Genomic DNA, 21,285 nt, shown 5'->3' on the forward strand with positions numbered 1-21,285 from the left:
CAGTCACCACTAGAAAGCAAGTGGGTGAGCTTTGACATACCAGAAATTTAGGACTGCACTGTGACTTTGGCCACATCCCTTAATGCCCCTCCTATGTAATATGGGCCTAATAAAGGCTAAGCTGATATAATGTCATACTGCACAGGTCCAACATGTATATGGGCGTGTCCCTGGGACCACAGGGGAGCTACGTGAGTTCACACACTCAGGCTTGCTGTGGGGGTTTACACCTTCTGGAGTTCTGCCTTATGCAATTCTAAATTAGGAAGTTAGTCAAGAAAAACAAGGGCAGCAGCCAGGTGTGTTGGTGCATGATGCCTTTAATCTCAGCAATTGAGGGGCAGAGGCAGGAGGATCTCTTGTGAGACTGAGGTCAACCTGGCATACATAGAGAGTTCCAGGACAACCAGGACTATATATAAAACGACTGTCTCAAAACAAAACCAAACCACAACAATAAAACCTAAGGTAAGTTGTCAGAAATTTCATTAATCAGTGCCACGAACTGGGGACACACGGTTGGCAGAGTGCTCCTTTAGGGTGCTTGGGGATCTGAGCTCAGTCCTTGGCACTTGATAACTGCTCTTGGCTCACATCGCCGTAATCCATCTCCTAGGAGACGAAGACCATCAAGACTGCATAGAGAATTGGAGGCTTGTATGCGTGAGGTCACGTATTACATGAATAATGGCTATGAAGCCTCAGGTGAGTCATCCTAGGATGGATGGAGACTGAGACATAATGACCCCCAGACAGAGTTCACCTAGGGCAACTCAGCTAGACCCTGTCTCAGAAACACAGTGGAAAGGGCTGGGGTTGTATGTAGTTCAGCATTTGGAGGCTTGTGTGACATGTGAAAGGCTCTAGGTTTAGTCCTCAGTACTAAAAAAGAAAAGAATAGGCGCCGGAGAGATGGCTCAGTGGTTAAGAGCACTGACTGCTCTTCCAGAGGTCCTGAGTTCAATTCCCAGCAACCACATGGTAGCTCACAACCATCTGTAATGGGATCTGATGCCCTCTTCTGGTGTGTCTGAAGACAGCTACAGTGTACTCATGATAAATAAATAAATAAGTCTTAAAAAAAAAAAGAAATCAAAGGAAGCTATCAAGTTTTTGCATATTTGATTGACATATTACAGACAGAGTTTGTCCTGACACTCTTAGACCAGACTAGCCTCAAACTCAGAGATCCACCTGCCTCTGCCTCCTGAATGCTAGGACCAAAGGCCTATGACATCACCCTGGCCTATTTTAAAACGATGTGCATGTGCCTCTTTGTATGTGTGCCACGTGCATGAAGTGTCTGAGCAGGACCAGAAGACAATTGTCAGTTCTCCTGGAGCTGGAGCTGCCATTTGTTGTGAGCCACCGTGTGGGTGCTGGGGACTTAACCACAGTCCTCTGCAAAAGCAGCGAGTGCTCCCAAGTGCTATGCCATCTCTCTGGCCTGTGTTTGATTTTTAAAGTTACATTATTTATGGTGTGTGTGTTTGTGTGTACATCATTCATATAGAGGGCAGAGGACAATTTGTGGGAGTCACTCCCTTTCTTTTATGTTGATTCCAAGGATCAAACTCAAGTCATCAGGCTTGGCAACAAGCTCCTTTTCTGCTGAGCCATCTTGCTGGCCCTGCAGTTCCTGTTTGTAAGATGAGCCCATGGTTAAGTTCCTTCACAGCCTTGTCTGTGTGCTCTTCAATTACTTAAGACCGAGTTGGCTTCAGAAGCCGTGAGCTGTTTGATAGGATGATTCAATTAGGACACAAAAGGCCTTTGAAACTTTTGTCACAGAGTTCCTCAAAATTATGCAAAGGCCACGTGGTCTTCTTGAGGTAGGGATGGGCTGCACACAGAGCGGTTTGCTTTCCTCTGAGTCATCAAGCATAATTGCTGTGTCCTCAGAGAGGCGGAGTCAACCCGGCCACCATCAAAAAGGAAGCCACTGCATTATGGATAAGGTTGGCTGACTAGGGAAGAGACCTGTGGCCAAGTAGGCAGCAGGGGATCAGAAGCCCTGACAAACTCGAGGCTCCTTTGTTCGGACTGGGCTTCTGAGGGGAAAGTCAACCGTCTCCGTTCATGAAGAGACTCATCTGTAAGGCTAGGACAGGGCAATGAAGAGGAAGATGGTATGAGTCAGTGGAAAGATACCATAGTCAGGGAGTGCTGCGAAGGCTCTGTCCACACAGCCTTCTTAAGGCCCCCAGGATTTCCAGCATTATTTGGAATAACAAGGCAGAAAGAACCAGGCTGGGAATGATGGAAGATTTGTCTCTGGATCTTACGAGCAGATGCTAGAGACCAGCCATGGAGTCATTCACGGGGCAGTGTAACAAACTCAGATAGGTTTGCACACAAGTGCAGCAAACACAGATTTGGCTGTTTGGTTGCTTTGAGGTCAGGTCTGTGGAGTTCACAATGACGTCAGATTCACTCTCGGGGCAGACTATGACCTTGGACTCCTGATTCTTTTTGCCTCTACTTCGAAACGGCTAGATTCGCATTCCTGTATCACCAACCTGGATTTACATCGTTAGACATAATAAGACAGTTAGCCAGGAATGGTGGCACACATGAGTAATCCCAGGACTAGGGGCCCAGAGGATCACATGGAGTCCAGGCTACCGAATCACAAAAAGACAGACAAGCAAATGCAATTATTTCACCTATGAGGTTTTCGTTTTAGTTTACTATTATTATTATTAATTATTATTAATTTTGAGTTTGAGACAGGGTCTTACTATGTATCCCTACATAGCCTGGGGCTCTCTATGTAGACCGGGCTAATTAGGAACTCTAGAGGTTCCCCTGAAGTGAGTGAAGCGCCGACATCTTGTCCTGCTTTTATCCCAACTGCATTTTATGTCAGTTTGGGAGGTTTCTCTGCCGCCCAGTCCCTGAACAGTCAGGTCTGTCTGGGCAGTACTCCCTGGATCTACCATGACCCTGACCACGGCCTAAATGCATGACTGAAATGTCTACTGAACATATAGCCAAAACAAATGTCTCCGGGGTCCACTCACACCGACCTAACAATAATAGCATTGTGGCTTTCACCCTTTAAATGCTCTATTCCTCTTCTTCAGTGCCAAGGGAAGAGCCTGCTGTGGGTCAGCAGCTAGTAAAGGACTCTGATTTGGTCCTCCTGAGTGCTGGGAATAAAGGAACTTTCTATTGCCTGCTTAGCTTTTAAATTATATTTGTTTGTTTGTTTGAGACACACTGGCTTGGAGCTTGGGATGCACCTTCTGCTTTAGCTTCCTGGGCTCTAGGATTACAGGAGTGAGTCATCTTTTATATCTAAGTGCTTAAGTGAGGAGCTGAAGAGGTGGCCCAGGGGTTTTAAAAACCTTGATGGTCTTTCAGAGGGCTGGATTTTGGATCCCAGCACATCATGACCCCGGTAACATCAGTCTCTAGGGGGTCTGATGTCCTCCTCTGGGTCATGTGCCTGCACACATGTGGCACATTCACACGTACATGTTCTAAATGAAATACTAAGAGTGTGGGGGCAAGAGAGGAATCTATTTTCTCCTTGGCTCTGAGTCCCTGTTAGATGGCTGCTGGGGTTTTTGGAGTTTTAGAGCCAAGGTATAACTCAAAAGTCAGTGGATTGCAGAAAGTGCTTTCCCTCCCCCACTCCCCCAAGTGTGTGTGTGTGTGTGTGTGTGTGTCCGTGTCCATATTAGAGTCCTCTGGTCTACGCCAACTCTCTGCCTTCTCTTTCTCCTGAACCCTGGGGATTGTGGGCATTGTTAACAGGCACCACCCCAGAGCAGTTTCTCCTGCTGAAAGTCCCCATTCAGCCTGTCAGCAGGGCTGGGCTTCACAAATGGATAATTTGTCATCTTTGCAGGCAAGATCCAGCAGGCAGCAGAGAGAGCCAGCAGGAGTGGGGTTTGTCCAGCAGGGTGGAGCCCCCGAGGGGTAGAGTTTGTTAGAGAAAGTGGCTTTGGCCAGGCTTTCCTTAGAAAAGCACCCCATTCTCCTCTCATCTACCTGAGACATGTTAACAAACAACTTAGAGCCAAGGTTTGGTAAAGGCCAGCCTCCTTCCCTCGGGATCTAATCTCCCTTTTATTAAGCAGCTCTTGGGTGCCTGCTTAGGCAGCACAGATGCTAAAATGGGAATGAAAAATTAACATTAAAAAAGAAACACGTGGGCCCGCTGAATGGCCCAGTGGGTGAAGGCACTTGTCACAGAGCCTGGGAACCTACAGATTGCCCTTTGACCTCTCCGTTTGTGCACCACTCTCCCCACCCCCCAACTGCCATCAAGACAGCTCGGTCTGTAAAGACACCTGTCATCAAGCTCGATGACATGAGTTCAACTCCTACAACGCTTGGGACTGAAAGGGGAGAAAATTGTGAAACAGTGTTTTTCAGAATTGCTCCACTAAAAGGCATCGGATCTCTGTAAGGCTGATCCATCCCAGTGATCTACATATTCATAACCTGTGTGTGTGTGTGTGTGTGTGTGTGTGTGAGAATGGGAAAGACAATCTGACATGCTTTTCCCTCAGCTGTTTATTAAGATATGAACAGGATTTTCCCAGGATTCCCCACTGGCCTACCACTTAATCAGCAGGAAATGCTGAGAAACTTCGGCTGGTCCTGTGGTTTCCTAACTGTAGAGGTTTGGGTATGTCCTTACTTTCCAGTAGAGATTAGGGTGCCCCTTACCTTCCAGGCACATTTGGTTATTTTGAGACTTAGAGGACGTTCAAAGTGGCTGGATATTAACCCATTTTTACCTTGCTCTTCCTCCTCCTCCTTCTCTTTTTACTTCCTTCTCCTTTCTCCTCCTTTCTACACACACACACACACACACACACACACACACACACACACTTTCCTTTCTTGCTTTTTTTTGAGGGTTTTGTGTGTGTGTGTGTGTGTGTGGCCCTGTTCTGAAACTATCTCTGTAGATGAGGCTGGCCTTGAACTCATAGAGATCCGCTGGCCTCTGACTCCCCAGTGATGGGATTAAAGACATAAACCACCATCGTCTGGTTCAATTATGGCTATCTAAAAAGATTTAGGTAATAACAAGAGACGAAATGCTAGCATGGGCCTGAGCCCTTCCCCCACATGACACAGTTCATTTAAAATTTCTTCATGGCTCTGCCTTACTTCCCTCCTCAGAGCTGGAATATCCACCACCATTTCTGTCGGGCCCTCTAAGCCTGTACCTATTCCTGAGAGCATAGAGCCTTATGCTTTCAGCCCACTGTGGAATTCTTCTGCCTCATGTTTTTGGCTTGCTGTGTTTCTACCTCTACAAACCTGGAAAATCCTCCTTGTATCTTTAACAGTTAAGAGGGAAAATCATTTCAGATCGTCTTTCGAATTTTCACACACATACAGTGGATATGTAGATCACTGGGTTCAGTCTTAAAATGTCTTTTGGGGGGCAGGGAGGCAAGGTGAAAAATACTGAAAGCTTGTCTCAGGCTGTTCCACTCTGCTGAAAGAGCTGTCTCTGGAGTTAGGATTTGGCTTGTCTGCTCCCGATATACTCATGTTTGTTTAAAATTTTCCTCCAGAGTCTGTGTCCTGGGTGAGGCAGGCTGTGAGAGGTCCTGCAAGCATCACCAGCTGAGTAACGCTCCTCTCTGAGGGGAGCAGAGGCCGTCCCGTTCAGTACTACTAAGTAGCAAGTGTTGGTTCAAACTTTGAGTCTGACACCAAGTTCTTGAGAAATTTATTTTAGACAGATTTAAGCATAGCACAATTTGGAGAAAACGTTCCTGGTTATAATTAATTGTGCCCTGTGCACAATACATCACAAAGTAAACTAAGCACAGAGACTCCGCGGAAGGTGTAGAGACTCTGTAAAGGTCACCTCCACAGAGATGCAGACTACAGGCTGACTGCATGCGGCACCTTTTATAAAGACAGGCTCTACACACTGGCAAACTCATAAGGGTCTTGGGGGAGGATCTGGTGTCTCTGTGGCCATACAAACAGCACAAAGGTCACCAGGCAACAAACCAAGTCAGCCCCCAGCCTTCAGGGTAGGTAATAGGTTATGCATCTCTGTTTAACATTCCAGGATCCCCTTGCACTAATCTGTGAGCACAAGGACTTCCTTGCCTCCCACAGTGGGTGTCACCTGACTCTGTGCTAGGAAAAAGGGGAAGAAAAACAGAACAGCCCAGGAGAAGACATGATGTGCTTATAATCAACTAAAATGGAAATGATTCCCAATAGGAATTCGGGTTGCTTATCTAATCCTCCTTTTTCTTGGTTTTAACTCTCTAAATATTGCCCCCAATTATATCTAAAACTTTTGCTGAAGTATAAACTTTCTCTAAGTATTTGTAAGACTTTCTGAATCTTAGAATTTGTAAATTCATTGGGTGTGGTTTAAAAAGATCTGTAAAATCTGTAACAAAAACTTACCTTAAAACATATAATAGAAAGTTGCAGATACCTCAGTGGTTAGAGCACTGACTGCTCTTCCAGAGGTCCTGAGTTCAATTCCCAGCAACCATGGTGGCTCACAACCATCTGTAATGGGATCTGATGCCCTCTTCTGGTGTGTCTGAAGAGTGTGACAGTGTACTCACATACATAAAATAAATCTTAAAAAAACATAACAGGAAGGGTTGACATTAAAAAAATCGATACATAGGCAATATTACGTTACAAGATGCTTGTATGTAACTTGGATTTAAGTTCTGTTTATGAGAAGGTTTTAAAAATGAAGATAAGGGCCTGTGCCTGGTAGGCTCACAAGAGAGTAGGAGTAAGTGACAACCATGTGGCTTGCTGCCATCTTGGCTGATGATCTCGAAACCGTGCTAATAAGAATTGTATTGTGGGGGGGGATGGGAGTGGGTGGGGTAAAGGAATAACATCTCAGATGTAAATACAGAGTATCTAGTAAAAATAAAAAAAAAAAAGGTAGAGTGTAAGACTCAGAAAGGAGGCCTGGAAGAATTAGATCCAAATTCTCACGTCCATCCTTGGTCTTGTCCCAGTCCTAAATGCCGTGGATCGTACAGTCCCAGTGACACTGAAAATTATCCTAGGAGTTGTAAGGTTCCCAACGCCAAACGTGGGCATATCCTTAGTGACTGGACTGTCCCTTGTTAATATGTACTCCAGTTAAATGTGGCTCCCCTGGCTGTCATCAATATGCTTGATGACAAATACAGTGAACTGTCCAGTAAAAAAAAGTTATACTGCTATGTTTTCCAATAGGAGTTATGGTTATTTAAGGTAACAGTCCAACTTTTTACAATTGAACCTATCATATTGTTTCTAACCAAAATCCCCTCCCCCCACCTTGGGATATTGTTTTTGTTAATAGTGGCTGATATTGTTAATATTTAAACAAATATACAAAGTTTATTGAATATGAAAACAGGAAACACCAGATGCTTTCTGTTCAGATTCAGTCTTGGATGCTGCCTTTAGCTGACTTCTTTTACATGGCTTCCAGTTGGTTTTACGCAGGAGTCTGATGTAAACAAATGGCTACCTACCATGGCCTTTGCTGTGCTTTATAAAAAGATAAAGGGAGAGAAGGATTATGTTTTGTGGGTGTGTGGTAAGGTGTAGGGGGAAGGAGGTGCCTGGGGGGGGCATGCTGAGGGACCAGGCACACATACAGTATAGTATAGAATAGTTTATTCAGGGCATGGGGAGGGGGTAGTAGAGACAGAGAAAGGCAGAGAGAGAAGGAAGAGGGGAAGGAGAGAGCAGGAGCAAGAAGGCAAGAGCAAGAGAGGAGGGGCAACAGCTCCTTTTATCCTGAGTCAGGTACACTGGCTATTGCCAGGTAATTGTGAGGCAGAGCTAACAGCCTTACCCCTCTAGAGAACTCTGGAACATGGTGCAGCCATTTGCACAATTGCATTTAACTCAGTCGTCTCGATACACAAGTTTTCCTCATGTAACTGTCTCTTAATGTTCCCTACAATGCTGTACAGTTGCTACATCCTGACTTATGTTCTGGATCGTTGCCACAGCCTAAGATACTCTGCAGAAAGATCTTTTAGGTGCTGGAGAGAAACTCTGGCAAGAAGGGGCCGTTTATCCCTCTCATCCTAGGCCAGATACAACTGTTGCCATCAGTCCTGTTTTCTCGTGTGTTCCCTGACACTTCTGTGGGCTCCTTTCACGCAGCAGTCCTGAGTGGGTTGCTCAGAACAAGCCACTGCCCCTTGAACCAGCTCTATGACCCGGTCCACTCTGCTCCTCTGTCACCTCTGTCCCTTCCTATCCCAACCTTTCTACTCTGGAACCAAATCATCGGCCTACTGCCCCTCAGTATTATCTCCTACATCTCTTCGTGAGTACCAACAAATGGCAATCACATGATCCATCACAGTGGACCCCCCCCTTCAATGATCCTAGAACTCCCCCTCCAACAAGGACCGGCCTCTGTGCAAAACAGCCACAACACCCTGAGCTGCATTTAAAAAAAAAAAAAAATATTATCTGAGTTAGGAATGATAGTTTCTGGCTGGAGAGATGGCTCAGCGGTTAAGAACTCTGACTGGTCTTCCAGAGGTCCTGAGTTCAAATTCCAGCAACCACATGTTGACTCACAACCATCTGTAATGGGATCTGATGCCCTCTTCTGGTGTGTCTGAAGACAGCGACAGTGTACTGATATATATAAATAAATAAATCTTAAAATACAAAAGAGGAGTGATAGTTTCCAGCAGAAAAACATCTCCCAGTGTCCCTTGCAGACTACACAAGTTATTTCTGCCCCTGCTAGAGTCAACCTTTCCTCTCTGTCCCCTTGATCCCACCTAAGGTCATAACAATCTAATACCTTTAGAAAGTGTTGCCTGAGCTGAGACAGGGTTGTACCCACGGAGACTGGGGAGTGCCTGAGCGGTGCCTGGTGCCGGGACACTGGTCCAGCCCTCTCTTATGTTTAAGACAGTTGCCACAGGGGCTGGAGAGATGGCTCAGCGGTTAAAAGCCATATACATTAAATAAATAATAAGTAAGTAAATCTATCTTAAAAAAAAAAGTTGCTACATGCTGAATCCCACAGCACAAGATTAGTTTTGCCAGCTGTGTTACTCAGACTTTTCAAATTCCAGGCTGACTTGTCGGTGTAAATTACTTCATAATTACAACTTCAAAACTGACAAAAGAAGAAATTATGCAACATATACTCGCAAGATAAAACAAATAGGGTCTGGAGAGATGTCATGAGTTATGGGTGGACCCAAGATTGGTTACCAGCACCCATATCAAGTAATTTAAGAGCCAAAGTTATGTTTTAAGTTTTAATCACTATGCCTAAGAGACGTATGAAACAAAAAAATTGCCTCTAAGCTATAAGCCCTTGCCCAGGGTCAGGTGATTTCCTGAGATGCTGGAGGCTGATGCTCTCAAAAGATAACAAGCCACAGGTCTCACTTCCCTAAATGAGTTTGGTTGACTCAACTGCACCAGATGTGCTTGATCACATGTAGGCCAGAGGTACCTAAGCAGAAAGTGGGTCAGAGTGTCTGCTTGCCCCACAGCCCATCCAGCATTAGACCGAGGCAGGAAGTACATCACCTTGTGAGTTAGCCTTCATAAGCAGCTGCTCAACATAGCTCGTTGCCATTTTCTGAACTCCAGAATAGGCCTGGCCAGAGTCCATCAACCTGGCCAGTATTTAATTAAAGGTTGCTTTGAATTTGGCTCGATATTGTGATAGCGGTCTTATTCTAGCCTGGTGGGTTAAGAGCAGTTCACAACTGCCTGTAACTCCAGCTCCAGGAAGATCTGCTATCTTTAGTCTCAGTGAGATCCTCTCAACTCATGGGCACTTAAAAGGTAAGAAACAAATCTTTACCAAATAGAGACTCTCACCCCAAACCTCAGAGAAAGACAAAAGCTGTCATCATGATAAAGTCACCTTGTATCAGTTATGGCCGAGAGGGCATCCTCTGAGGCTTTTCTTTGGCACAGCTGGGTTAAGGTACCGCACTTACAGAGGAGCTTGCAAAGCTGTTCTGACCTGTTTTCACTGACCTATGTAGACTCCAGCCGAGCACGTTTCCCTTTGTTTCCTTTTGCAGTGCATGCATTTTTATACACCTGCATTTCAAATTAAGTCTAAATTCTTTTTAGTGTATCATGCGGTGGGGGACACACTTGGCCAGTGCCAACTTGGTTGGGGCTATTCTACACAGGAATCCAAAAAGCATCGCATTTCCTTGTGCTCTGGGAACAATGTATAGCAGGAACAAAAGGTTACAGGGCAAGGAAACATAATTGATTCTGAAGAGCGTGAACATCTGTAAAGAATGTATCCTAAAGAAACCATCTCATGAGAAACTGTCTAGTTTCCCATGGCAGAGACATGGCCCTGTCTGTCCCTCCCCCACCTTCTCTCTAACCACAGTGGGGCTGCAGCTTGGACACGTGGAAACAAGGTAGGAGATTGGTGATTGGTGTAAAGCTGCAATCTATGGGAAGTCAGAAGAATGGTATGGCGGTCTACACTGTGCCATGAAGTGGGTATAAACCGTGGTGGGCACCATGTTCCTATGTGCCCTCAGGTTCCTCTACTCTGCCACAGGAGGGCGAGATGCATACATAAGGCCTTTTAATGATGTTGCCCAGGGAGGCAGATTAATGTGCCATTTTTTCTTTTAGAGGTCATGTGGGTCTCTGAATTTTTTGCCCTTTCCTTTTCCTGATGTTGAAGTTGAACTTAGGGCCTCACACAAGCTGAGGAAGTGCTCTACCTGTAGGCTACACTCCTGGTCTCAGACTCTCCATTTTTTCCATGAAAAGACTCTAGCCAAACATGGGTGGTGCGTGCCTCTAACTCCAATACTTGGGGAGCAGAGCCAAGCAGTCTCTCAAGATCCAGACCAGCCAGAGCAACATGGTGAAATCCTGAAACCCTGGAGAGCGAAACATATACAGAGAGAAAGGGGGTGGGGAGGAGGGAGAGTGAGGGAGGAAAGGAAAAATATTCTAACACAAGTGATTTAAGAACATCAACATTTATTTAACATGATAAAAAAGAAATGAGCTATGAACATTTATCTGCATTAAACTGTAGTACGCAGCCTTCTTACATGTGCTCACTGTGTAACTTCCACACAACGAGCGGGAATTACATCTGTACACAAACCAAGTACTGGATCTAAAAGCCTGCTTATTGCTGTACACGTCTATTCCAATGACATGAATGTCCAGTACTTCAAAATACCTACGCTTGTAATTGTTTGGCTTTTTAAAGAAAAGCTAAGCAACAGCATTTGTGTGGAAGCAGATGGAGCGTGGCAGGAACTGCTGACGGTGCAGTCTGAGGAGGGTTAGAGCCGCACACGGGACAGACTTCACTTAGCAGTGATAAATGGCACATTTTAAATATATTTATATAAAATTTTTACAAATCAAGTGTCAAACAAAGCACTGCAGAAGCCAAAATGGGGAGAACAAAGACGGGAAGCAAACGAGCTCCACAGGAAGTGTGGCCTCACTGCAAAGCAAAGAAACCCAAGTTCACTGAGACTTAAGCATCCAAATCTGGAAACTGCAACCAAGCAAGCTCTGGATGGAGCGCGGGAAAGCACCTGACTGACCTCTGAACTCATAGCAGCCTGTGGGGAACGGTGACCTGGACACTAAGGAGTGCACATATGGGCCATTAAAGCTAGTTTGGAATAAACATTTTCCAAAGGTGATAAAACGATGCTCTGTGGTCAGAAGCATCCGAACTATGAATTTCATAGATTTAAGGTATACTGTACATCTTCTTACACTGAGGGTCCACAGCTTCAGCTCTGTGTGCTCTCAACAGACGTCAGTGCAGCTGGAAAACATGAGAGAGAGGGGGCATTACTTCTGACATCTGCAAAGTTAATGATGCTATGTCCCAAAGTAACTAAGGCAGAACAACAGAGGTGACAAACATGGCCTGAAAGCCCTAACCCAGAACACACGGACAGGCGCTTTCTTCATTGCCTTAATGCAAATTCTATCTGCTGCAGTGAAGTAGGCCAGCTCAGCTCGGCTTCTCTGTAGCACAGCAACTTACTGAGTTGCATCCACAGCAGCACTTGTAAGGATCCCTACATCTTGCCAAAACCACAGGTTCAGAGAACCACGACACGTACACCGGCAAGTTGTAAGTAGCAACAGTGTCTGTGCCTCAGGCTTAGCTGTGTGGGTGTCAACAAAGGGAGATGAAAACTATCACTCATGCCTATCCCTGACTGCAATGCCCACTGCCACTGGAGCTGGAACAAAAGGTTAAGACACCGATGCGTCTAAGGTCCTAGTGTCCTTGGTTAGAGGAACAGTTACTGTACCATAAATCATGGCCAGACACCTAAAATTCCTGAGAACCCCTTTTTGTTTTGACATGGAACCTCACGAAGCTCAGGCTGGCTTCTCCTGCCTCTTCCTCCCAAGTGCTGGGATTACTGCTGTGCACCATCATGCTGGAGTCCTTGTGGCCCTGGGACTTGAATCCTGAACTTCATGCACGTTAAGTATCTTCTATACCAACTGAGGAGCTACATGCCCAACTCCGGCAGATATTTGTTTGTTTGAGACAGAGTCTCACGATGTAAGCACCAGGCTGTCCTCAAACTCACAGAAACCCACTGGTATCTGCCTCTCAGGAGCTGGGTTAAAGGCCACGTTACGTGGCTCTGTGAATGTTCTCTCTGCCCATCTATCTGTTCACTAATGGAAGCAGAAGACACTGTTAGGCCACAAGCGTGTGGGTCTCTTGTCTAGTGTTATCTGTCACCAGAGTCACTTTAATACCACTCACAAGTTCTGTGAGTGAAAAAGACAAGCCACAGATACACAGTAAGTCATCCCTAACTCTAGTGAAGTACCTCAACCCAGTATGGAAACTAAACCACAACCCACAGGCGCTGCGAGTAAAAGTGGAGAGCTACTACAAAAGCGAGGATGAGGACAGACCCAGACAAGAGGCCCCACTGCACAATGACCAGGTTCATCTGAAGATGTCTGACAGCCTGTGTTACTTCCTACCACTCTGGAACTTACGGTGACTCAAAAGTTCCCAGTAATATAAGAGGTGGTAGATGCTGAGAAAACATGCCGAAAAGGTGTACAAATTTTCACTTTAGTTTTTCAGGAAAACTATTTACTTATAAGCACAAAGTTATGAGCTAAGTAGGTACTGTGCACACAGTCTAGACTGTTTAAAAGCAGAGGCGTATGTGTGCGTGTGTGTGCCTGTGTGGTTGCTGAGGTGATTTAGCAGTGCCTATGACCTCACTGATAACTCAGGTTCAAAGCCCAGAATGTACATGGTGGCAGGACAGAACTGGTCCCACAAAGTTGTCCTTTGGCCTTCGCACACTTGTAGCACACTCATGTAGCATTCCATTACACATGCATTAGATACATAACACACACATTACTACTGTGTAATAGTAATAAGGAAAGCCCAGAGGAAGCAGTGACTGAGGAAGTCACCCTAGCTCTCTGTCCTGGCTCCAGCCACAGTTTCGGGATGTCAAGGCTCCACCCCAGACTGTATCATAAGCATCACTTCAGCTAAGGACGGCACCCGCTTCCTCAGCCCTGAGTATGCAGGATGTCTTCAAGGCACGGCTGCTGTGCTGAGGGAGGGCTGGCACAGGCCAGTGTAGGTTCTGCTGCACTTATGGGTGATGGTAAGAGAGACTGAGAGAAAACAGCCACAGACCCACGCCCTGCAAGGGCGATGTGAGAACCTGAACTATGGCCTAGTGTTCTGGTGGCTCACAGTCCAGGGTTAATTCTGTATCGCTGTTCCAACAAATGGATACAATCCAAGTAACATACTCCTAACACAAAGCACCAAAGGGAAGAGAAGACATACTTCTGAGACTACACACACATGAAATGCGATCCTTCTGTGAGCTGTGGTGGAGTGGGCGGATCTGCTGCCGTGGAGGAGCCAGGAGACGGGGACAGACTTTTCACTAAAACACACCAAGAAAACAGAAGATAAGTACACACACACACACACAAACATATAATCTACACATATATGAATGTTGTTTAGAACAAAAATCGTTGATATTTATTCTGTGTTTGTGTGTGCAGGAGTGTGTGAATGTTTGTAGAGGTCAGAAGACATCTTTCAAATCCTACTAATGCCGGGCATGGTGGCACAGGCAGGCCCCTTGAGGCCAACCTGGTTTACAAAGTGAATTCTAGGACCACCAGGGCCATACAGAGAAACCTTGTCTCGAAAAACCAAAAATAAATAAATCTATATATCTATATATCTATATAAAAGGAAAAAGAAAGAACCGCTAAATGGATGGGCCTTCTGAGTATCCATATGCACCGTCAGACTGTTCTGCGTCTGTGTCAGTGCTGCAGGACGAACACCAGAGCACTCTGCTCCAGAGTGGGAATCCCTGTGCTCACAGTGAGAACGCCTCACAGGGAACATGGCCGACACAGACACTTTCCTAAGGGTGGCCCTCAGAAAGCAGTTCACTGTTGCTACTCTTTGGTGTTAGGCCGGCGTGACAGTGACATGAGAGGACTGAAATGTGCTCTGCTTATAGAGTACAGGAGACAAGCGAAAGGCTGGTTGTAGCGACAGTCCTGGTGCTCGGGAGGCAGGGGCAGGAGTGAAGAACAGTGGCCAAGGGTCCACCCAAAATTCACATACACCACCCAAAAGAGACCAGCACAACCTCCTGCTCTCTAATGTGCTGTGTACTTCAGTGGGATTCTCCCACACCGACATCTCAAGTGTGCACAATTTCACAGCTCCCAAAGTATCAGGGGTGGTTTCTAAGGATCCCAGCCTGTAAGATTTCCATGTAGGAAGAAATCATTTAAAAAGGATTTTGTTTTAAATTGTGTAGCAGGGCACAGTGGCACACACCTTTAATCCCAGCACTCTCAAGGCAGAGGCAGGAGGGACCTGGTGAGTTTGAGGCCAGCCTGGTCTACCAAGCAAGTTCCAGAACAGCCAGGGCTCTCACATAGAGAAAGCGTGTCTCAAAAGCAACAGCAAATGCACATGTGCATACGGGTGTGTGCCTGTGTTTTCCAGGACACCAGAGCTGTTACACAGACAAAGCCTCTCACTAACAACAACAAATGTCTGTCTGTGTGGAGGTGGGCGCAAGTCATCTCCGATGCTCAAGGCACCACTCAAGGAAACACTGTAAAAGCAGTATGTAACTTAAGCACTGAGCCATCTCTCTAGCCCTAATGATTTCTGAGACAAAGTCGTGCTATGTTAGCACTGGTTGGGCTTGAACTGCCTCAGCATCCTTCAGTACAGGAACTGCAAGAGTCGTCACGCTTGGCTCTTTAGAGAGACAGTCCACTGTGTCAGGGTTGAAAAATAAAATGAAGACGAATTCTCTGAGCGCCAGGCCATGGTGTCAGAGCAGGGATCGCTGCCTCCTCCATAGTTCAGAGACAGAGAGATCACGCATGGAAGTGGGTCCCTTGGTAGACTTCCCTTGGAGAAGTAAAAGCAAGAGCTCCCCTTAGCACCCACTAAGGGAAGTATTAAGCTTTAAGCATGCACGTACCTGTGGTTTGATTCTCCCTAGGAATTTCAGGAGCTGGCTCATAGGAAGCAAGAGTTTCCTCATCTTCATGAAGACTCTCTGCTTCTTCAGGGGGTGATTCTGCCTGATGGTTTGCCATGGCAGCCTCTTCCTGAGGGCTGATGGGAACAGACTGGCATGTTAAAACTTGCAGGACACCATCTAGCTTCTTTGTACTTCTGACATGGGGTCAAGCTACATGGCCTCAGCTGATTTTGACTCAGATTTCCATATAAGGCCATGGCTGTACACCTCCACACTTGGCCTCCTTCTAACTTTCTAATGGAAACTCATACGACACAGAAGTCGGGTGTGTGGTTCACTCTTGAATCTCAGTACAGAAGCCAGAGGCAGAATGATCACAAACTCAAGGTCATCCTTGACTTCATAGGCAGTGACCCTCCACACACACCCCTCCTCTCATACAAAGATGCTACCATCTCTATTTAATAGCTGATAATGTGAAGAATAAGTGATGTTCTTATTTATGTATATGGGTGTTCTGTGTATACCTGCATAGCATATGCATGCACAGTACCCTCTGCCAGAAGAAGGCATCAGATTCTCTGGAAGTGGAGTTAGAGACAGCAGTGAGCTGCCATGTGCATCTTGGGAACCCAAGCCAAGTCCTCATAAGAGCAGCCTGGTGATCTTAACTGCTGAGCTATGGCTCCAGCTCCTAGTCAGGGCCTCTTCTTAGATTTGGCTAGACTGGCTGGTGTAAGAGCTCCGGGGATGCTCCTGTCTCTGTACAGCTTCCCACGGCGTCAGGTACAACTGCGCTCTGCTGTCTTAGCTTGTATGTGCACAACAGGGATCTGAACTCATTACCTCAAGTTGGTTTAACAAGTACTGAATTCATTTCTCTAGGCCCTTAAAGTCCACTTCTGATTCAAACACTTGCTTTGTTTGTTTGGTTTTCTGAGACAAGGTCCATGTAGCCCTGGCTATCCTGGAACTTGCTCTATAGTCCATCTGACTGCAAACTCAAAAGATTTGCCTGCCTCTGTCTCCTGAGCTCGACCACACCCAGTTTAGCTCACTAAGTTAGAGAATCACATAGCTGAGCTGGAGGGGTGGCTCACTCAGTCCTTTAGAGCACTGGCTGCTCCTGGAGAGATCATGGGTTTTGTCCACACGGCAGGCAACACACACACACACACACACACACACACACACACACACTCACTCACTCACTCACACAGAGGCAAAATACACACATAAAATAAATGAATCATACAAGCAGCCTCAGCTTTCTGAAGCAGTGCCCCTTTTCTTCTTTCATTCTCACCTGCACGGACCATCTCCAGGCATCTGCTCTTTATGCTGTTCCTCATCCACCCCATCCTCAGAAGTCAGTCCATTTGGTTCAGGTGTGTAAAGCATCTCATAAAAGACACTTTCAGTTCTTTTTAGCTGCAAAGTAAGAAAAAGTCCTTTTCAACGTATTCTTAGAATGTTTAACATTTGTAAACCAGAAATGATAACATTAATTAAAGATTATGTCCCCAAATACTTGTAGCTCAATCTAGATTTAAGTATATTAAAAATTAATATTATTTACTACTAAAATGCATAAGGTCATTTATACAAGAGATAATAACATTACATACATAGCTATTGGGTGATATTTTTATGTGGTAAACACGGAAGAGAATCTATCATTTAGACTTAGAGGTTGCACACCTTAACTCCGTAATTCTCATCTTTCTAATCCCCCGCCTTCCATCTCCACACTCCTACCTTTCGGCTGATGTCTGCATTTTGGGGTTCAGCTTCTTCTACGTGAGCAGTTTCTGCTGCTGGAGTTTCACAGTCTGGCTCTACATCATTTTCTCTGAGGATGGTGTCTAGCTCCTTAATGTTATCATCCCTCCTTTGAGCCTGCTCAAAACACAGATAGCATTTTTATTTAGGCACTTAACATTTTCTGTTATTGTCTTGAGTCAGGGTCTCACTCCAGACTGGCCCAGAACTCTCTAGGGTGCTCAGGCTGGCCATAGATTTGTAGTGATTCTCTTTCCTACAAGGTTAATAGGCTTCATGACTTGGTGGGATTATAGGGTCTTGTTACGTAGTCCAGACTGGTACGGAAATTGCAATCCTCTGCCTACAGCTCCTACATGTAGCGCTTATAGGTCTGTGCTACTGTTGCCCAGTTTAAAGGCTTTTGTTTGGCTATGTTTGTAAGTAGGGATGTCTGTGTATATGGGTACTTGTGGAGCCTGAAGAGTCAGATTTCCTGGAGCTGGAGTTATAGGTGGATGTGAACTGCTTGATGTGTGTACTGGCTGGTTGTGTGTCACCTTGACACAAGCTGGAGTTATCACAGAGAAAGGAGCCTCAGTTGAGAAAATGCCTCCATGAGATCCAGCTATAAGGCATTTTCTCAACTAGTGATCAAGGGGGGAGGGCCCAGCCCATTGTGGGTGGTGCCATCCCTGGGCTGATAGACCTGGTTTCTATAAGAAAGCAGGCTGAGCAAGCCAGGGGAAGCATGCCAGTAAGTAACATCCCTCCATGGCCTCTGCATCAGCTTCTGATTCCTGACCTGATTGAGTTCCAGTCCCGACTTCCTCTGGTGATAACCAGCAGTGTGGAAGTGTAAGGTGAATAAACTCTTTTCTCCCTAACTTATTTCTTGGTCATGATGTTTGTGTAGGAACAGAAACGCTGACTAAGATAATGTGGGTGTTGGGAACTGAACCTGGGTCCTCTAGAAGAGCAGCGTGCACTCTTAATCTCTGAGTCAGTTCTACAGTACTCCCGTTGTTTTGTTTTAGACAATGTCTCATTAGGCAGCCCAGGCTGCTAAATGCTGGGATTACATGACTGAGCTACCACACCCAGCCTTCCCTCTGTTTGGTTTATGAAGCATCCTTACATTGGCACTGTGCATGTGTGTGCACATTTTTAATAGATAGTAGGAATTAATGTGGAAAACTTATAGGGAAGATTTCTATTTAAAAAAATCAATGAAGGGAATATATACTTTCTCCTTCCTTCCTTCTCTTTTTAAATCACCCATTCTGCAATTTGTAAAGTATGCCATAGTTCAACAGTCAGAGTATAATGCCCATGAGCAAGGTCTGCTCTTCCTGGATGGGAGAAGAGGTGGACTATATGTACACGCTTCCCACAGTACACCCACAGTATACACTTCCCACGTTAATGTCAGCCATCACAGCCTCATGTAGCTGACACAACCTAGAGCTTTCTGGAGGCATCTCAAATGGAGGACTGTCTCTGTCAGACTGCCTCGTGGATCATTTTCTTAATTGATAACTGGCATAGGAGAGCTTAGCCTACGGTGGGTAGTGCCATCTCTAGGCAGTAGGTCCCTTTGGCTCTCCTTGATGACAAATCCGCAAGACAACAAAACCCTTTCTCCCCCTAAGTCGCTCTGGGTTCTGGTGTTTATCATAGTGATGAGTAAACAAGGCCAGGGCCCATTCTGCATGACAGGTAACGTGTCTCTCTGTATGAACAGGTCATGTTGTATAATGAGCTTACAGTTGAGGTGATTAAGCCACAGGAAGTACAAGGGCATCCAACAGTTATTTTGGCTCTCCTCTCTTGAGCATAGGGTTATTTTCATTCTAACAAGCCCCCATAGTTACTATTCTAATAACCAAATTATATAAAGCAGTTATCTCTATAGTAGACCTCTTAAACCCTATCAAACATGTAAGTCTGTGTCTATGTAACTCAGCTGAAGCAGTCACGATGGTACCTCCTCGTGGCTCAGGCCCTCTGTAGGCTAACACAGGACTGTCTGGCTACAAGGTCAGTTCACGGTTGTATGGACAATTAGTGAGACTCTTAAACTGTTTTTTGAGCTGGGCACAATGGCGCCTATCTTTAATCCCAGCATCTGGGAGGCAGAAACAGGAGGATCTCTGTGAATTTGAGGCCAGCCTGGTCTACAAATCGAGTCCAGGATAGCCATGGTTATACAGAGAAACCTGGTCTTGAAAAGCCGAAAGAAAAAATAAAAAGATAGAGGGGATGCTGTCACTCTGAAGTGGAGGCAAGAGATCAGGAATTTAAGGTCATTCTCAGCTACCTGTGGAGAGACCTGTGTTGTCCCTCCCACCCTGACTAGAAATAAAGTAAAACCTAAAGAGGCTGGGTGTGGTGGCTTATGTCTGCAACCCCAATACTGGGAGTAGAGGAAGAATTTCCTGTCCAGCCTGGGCTACATAAGGTTCCCGCCAGACCTGGTTATAAACAGCACGGCAGAAAGAAAAACTAGTCAGAGATGGCTCAGTGGGTAAGGGTGCTGCTTACTGCCAAGCCTCACAACCCGAGGTCAACCCCTGGACAGGTTGTCCTCTCCATATGGGTGTTCTGGAGTGCACACCCACACACAGGCACAAAATAAAGAAACAGATCAGTCCCACCTACAACCGTAGCCTGGTCTGTGACGTATGTCTACCACCTTAGTTGCATGGGGACCACAGCAGGAGAATGCTACACAAGGCCTGGGATATAATTCTGAGATAGAGTATTAATTAGCCTGTGACAATGCCCATGGCTAGTGGCCCTTCTGTCACTACCAGCTGGCTGCTTCTTTGAAGCATATTACATAAGCCAGTTTTCTTAACCAGCAAGGAGCAAAGATGTGTCTACAGTAGTCAAAAGCAACTGAACCACAATTAGTCAGTGTACCTGAGGAACCCTGAAAGGACTGTCCCTCACACTTGAAGGACTTTGTGAGGGAGACGGGTCGGAAGCACTGATGACACTCAGCCCCTTCTTCTTCTCCCTCAGGCAGGCCTGCTGGTGCCTCCTGATCCGCTCTAGCTGCTCTTCCACGGTCATCCTAGGTCGAGGACTTTCAGCCAGACAGAGCTGCTCCACGGCACTTCTAGGTCTTTCCTTAAAATTAAAAATCAGTCTGTGAACATGCAGGTACACGGCCCCTCAGTCGGGAAAGTGCTTGCATAGCATGCACTAGGCCCTCATTTGGATTCTGGGCACCAAATAAACCAGAAGCAGGAGGATCAAGGACATCTTCAGCTACACAGAGTTTAAAGCAGGACTGGAGTGCATGAGATACAATAGAAACTGTTGTAAGGTAAATTTACAGTTTCTGTCTTCAGTGACAATAAGGGAACATCAGAAGCATTAGCCTGTGACAGAGTGCTGGCCTCCTGGGATCAGCTCAGCCAGCCACAGGGAAGGGTGACTGAGAGCCAAAGCAGCCAGAGGGCAGCTGGAGAGCCTATGCTCCTGTTACCTCTCTCCCTCCCTCTCTCTCTCTCGACCCACAGGCTCCAAATCTACACTAGATAGTTCTATGAAGCCCTGCGGAAGCTGGGCAGTGTTGGCATACCCCTTCAATCCTGGCACTTGGGAACACAGCCAGGCAGATCTTTGTGAGTTCAAGGTCAGGCTGGTCTACAGATTTCCAAGATAGCCAAGGCTATACAGAGAAACTGTTTCAAAAACCAAACCAAATGAAAACAAAACACCCCAAACCAAGCCAAAATAAAGCTATGCTATTCGAAAGATAGTGCTGGGGCTGGAGGGCTGGCTCAGTCAGTCAAGTGCCTGCTGTCACACGTGAAGACCTTGAGAAAGCCAGGTACAGCAGCTCCTATCTAAAATCCTGGTGCTTGGGTCACAGAAGGAGAGCCAGACAGATTTCTGGAGTTCATTGAGACACCCTGTGAGGTCTCTCTATTCCCTACCCCCCATACACGGTTGTCTGTTGTAGTGAAAAGCAGAAGCAGGAATGCTGTAAGTT

General features: G+C 45.9%; 1 protein-coding gene across 8 annotated transcripts in view; it reads right to left on the reverse strand.

The window, feature by feature from the left end:
- Nucleotides 1–10,982: 10,982 nt before the first annotated feature.
- Nucleotides 10,983–21,285, reverse strand: part of PLEKHA5 (pleckstrin homology domain containing A5) — a 169,094-nt gene continuing 158,791 nt past the window's right edge. For 7 of the 8 annotated variants that reach the window (XM_080913972.1, XM_080913970.1, XM_080913971.1 and 4 more), the window contains 6 exons: nt 20,205–20,414; nt 17,277–17,417; nt 16,825–16,949; nt 15,516–15,652; nt 13,829–13,931; nt 10,983–11,794 (listed from right to left, as the gene is read on the reverse strand). In XM_080913972.1, the coding sequence (XP_080770098.1) occupies nt 13,837–13,931; nt 15,516–15,652; nt 16,825–16,949; nt 17,277–17,417; nt 20,205–20,414 (708 nt within the window). In that variant the 3' untranslated portion in view covers nt 10,983–11,794; nt 13,829–13,836. The remainder of the gene's footprint in view (nt 11,795–13,828; nt 13,932–15,515; nt 15,653–16,824; nt 16,950–17,276; nt 17,418–20,204; nt 20,415–21,285) is intronic. The other variant, XM_080913973.1, reaches the window with a different exon arrangement.

This window comes from Micromys minutus (genome assembly GCF_963924665.1).
Source record: "Micromys minutus genome assembly, chromosome: 3".
Taxonomy (NCBI): domain Eukaryota; kingdom Metazoa; phylum Chordata; class Mammalia; order Rodentia; family Muridae; genus Micromys; species Micromys minutus.